The following is a 2,615-nucleotide window of genomic DNA, read 5'->3' on the forward strand; positions in this document are numbered from 1 at the left end:
GCCATAGATAATATACTAGAATTAATGTTAGTATTTGAATTACACCCTCTTCATAAAACTGAATTCTGTACTCAAAGATTCTCAAGAATCCTTGTAATCCAGTTCTGAAAGCGCTATATGTGGGTCTGAAATACAGAAAAGTTGAACAGACCCTATAATTTAAATTTCAGGATATAATCTATTTTGCTTTGTTTGAAGTCTGGTTGACCTAATGACAGCCATAAAACAGGATTAAGATAATGCTTGCCAGTGATGCAATTTTGGAATTTTTCTTCATATCTCAGATCTGTATTGGGCTCATGGGGAACTCGGTCCTCTTCAAGTTAAAAATGTGCACTTTCATAACTCGGTCTCACCTGAAAAAGCCCATTGATGTCATATTCATACACCTGACTTTGGTCAATGTCTTGACCATCATGTTCAAGTTGATACCAGATGTCATGTCATCCTTTGGAGTACGACATTTTCTAGACGACGTTGGTTGTAAAGCAACTTTGTTCACACACAGAGTTACCCGGGGTCTTTCCATCTGTACCACCGCTCTCCTGAGTGCCTACCAAGCCATCACCATCAGTCCTGTTCATTCTAAGTGGGCGTGGCTTAAATTGAAACTCTCTACGTGTATTTACCCCTCTTTCCTTTCCTTCTGGGTCATCAACATGCTCATCTATATCCACATCATCAAAACAGTAGTAGCCAATCTCAACTTCACAATTGTTGGTTCTGGGTATTCCACACTATATTGCCAAACTAACCAGTTGGAACACCACTACTATTCAATGGCATTTTTGAGTGTCATCTTGATTCGAGATCTCCTCTTTGTGAGCCTCATGGCGTGGTCCAGTCTCTACATGGTGACCCTTCTCTATAAACACCGCCGGAGAGCCCCGCATATTCACAGCCCCACCCTCTCTCCCCGGCCCTCTCCTGAAATCCAAGCCACCCACATTATTCTTCTCCTAGTCAGCTGCTTTGTCTTCTTTTATTTCTCAGACAACTTTATTACCCTTTATCTGTTTTATAGACATGAGAAAAATTGGAGACTGAAGAGAATGAATGGAATAATTTCTTCCTGCTATCCAATGATCTGCCCTTTTGTGCTGATGAAAAATGATAAAATTGTTTCCAAATGTATTTCTTCCATTTCAAAGATGAGAATGACCTTGTCTCGAAGAACAGTGAAGAGATGACCTGATACCTGCAGGCAATGTAGGGGTCTCTGGAATAATTTATATAAAGAAGAAAATGCCACGTGGCTCTTGAACCCTTAAAATGGGGCTAGTCGGCTAAAATGAGATGAAATGTAAATTAAAAATACACACAGATTTGAATCTCACAAGGAAGAAGAGGACATAAACATCCCATTAATAATTTTCCTATTTCATATGGATTACTTGTTTCTATTATAATAATTTGGGTTAAGCAAAATGTAGTATAGTCATATCATTAAATAATCTTCTTTGTTTTACTTTTTTTTAAACTGCAGCTACTAGAAGGTTTAAAATTACATTTGGGACCCACCTTATATTTCTATTAATGTGCACTGCTCTAGGGAAAATCATTTGTCTATTTAACAAATAGATATAGCATGTTTAGGCATTAGACATGTTCTAAGCTCTCAAAAGAGTGGGGCATGCATGGGTGATTAACACAGGCAAAATATAATTACTGGGGAGATTATATGCAATGTTCTCTAAAAAATGTAAATCCACATGATAGAGCTATAAATTATTCAAGCAGCTAACACAACATTGTAAGTTAACAATATTTCACTAAAATAAATCTTTCTTAAAAGGAAAGCAATAATTTGAGCAGGATAAGTGAATCGGGAGTGCTGGGGCTGTTACCCTAATGAACAGCGCACTGCAGGAGGTGTCTTTCAATGTCTGTGGGAATCTATCCGTGATAATAATCCCGCGAATGCTGTGCTCATATATTTGCAATTTTCAATATGCTATGTGATGATAATGTCAATGAAATGTGTCCCTCCCTTTTCAATAATTCTTTATTAAACACAGCCTGACACTTTCCTATCTACTCTGCTGCAACATTTGCTTTAAATAGATGGAGTTTGCACATTTCTTTGTTCTGCAGCATTTTTCTTCATCTTCAGCTTGTGTTGTTTTGAAGCCTTTGTTCAGTCAGTTCATTGTTTGCTTTAAGTCCTCAGGGTTATGATGAAAGTGACATAGACTTTGAATCTTTGTTCAGAATGTTTGATGTGTTCCGCTTTGCCCAGGCATAGGATTATGGGCTTAACCCATAATAGTTCACTTTCCCCCTGACTTCCAATTTTCCCTGGTGCAAATGAAATGAGTGATTCTTTTCCTTTGAAGACATTTCATGTTCTCTATGAGCTTTTAAAATTGAACTTTAACATAGAAATAAAACTTATGATTACCAAAGGGGAGGGAGAGGGTGGATAAATTAGGAGAATGAGATTAACATATGCACACTACTATATATAAGAAGAGGGCTTCCCAGGGTAGCACTAGTAGTAAAGAATCCACCTGCCAATGCAGGAGACGCGAGAGATGTGGGCTCAATCCCTAGGTCTGGAAGATCCTCTGGAGTAGGAAATGGCAACCCACTCCAGTAATCTTGCCTGGGAAATT

At 38.1% G+C, this 2,615-nt stretch overlaps 1 protein-coding gene across 1 annotated transcript; it reads left to right on the forward strand.

Moving 5' to 3' along the window:
* The first annotated feature begins 239 nt into the window (after nucleotides 1-239).
* LOC102414383 (vomeronasal type-1 receptor 4-like) lies at nucleotides 240-1,190 on the forward strand. Its single transcript, XM_006067584.3, has one exon. The coding sequence runs from the start codon at nucleotides 240-242 to the stop codon at nucleotides 1,188-1,190; it is 951 nt and encodes a 316-aa protein (XP_006067646.1).
* Nucleotides 1,191-2,615: the final 1,425 nt, after the last annotated feature.

The sequence above is a fragment of the Bubalus bubalis genome, chromosome 18, assembly GCF_019923935.1.
Source record: "Bubalus bubalis isolate 160015118507 breed Murrah chromosome 18, NDDB_SH_1, whole genome shotgun sequence".
NCBI lineage: Eukaryota > Metazoa > Chordata > Mammalia > Artiodactyla > Bovidae > Bubalus > Bubalus bubalis.

Excerpts from the sequence above, each read along its gene's own strand:
- LOC102414383 (XM_006067584.3), top strand. The coding sequence starts at position 240 with ATGCTTGCCAGTGATGCAATTTTGGAATTTTTCTTCATATCTCAGATC.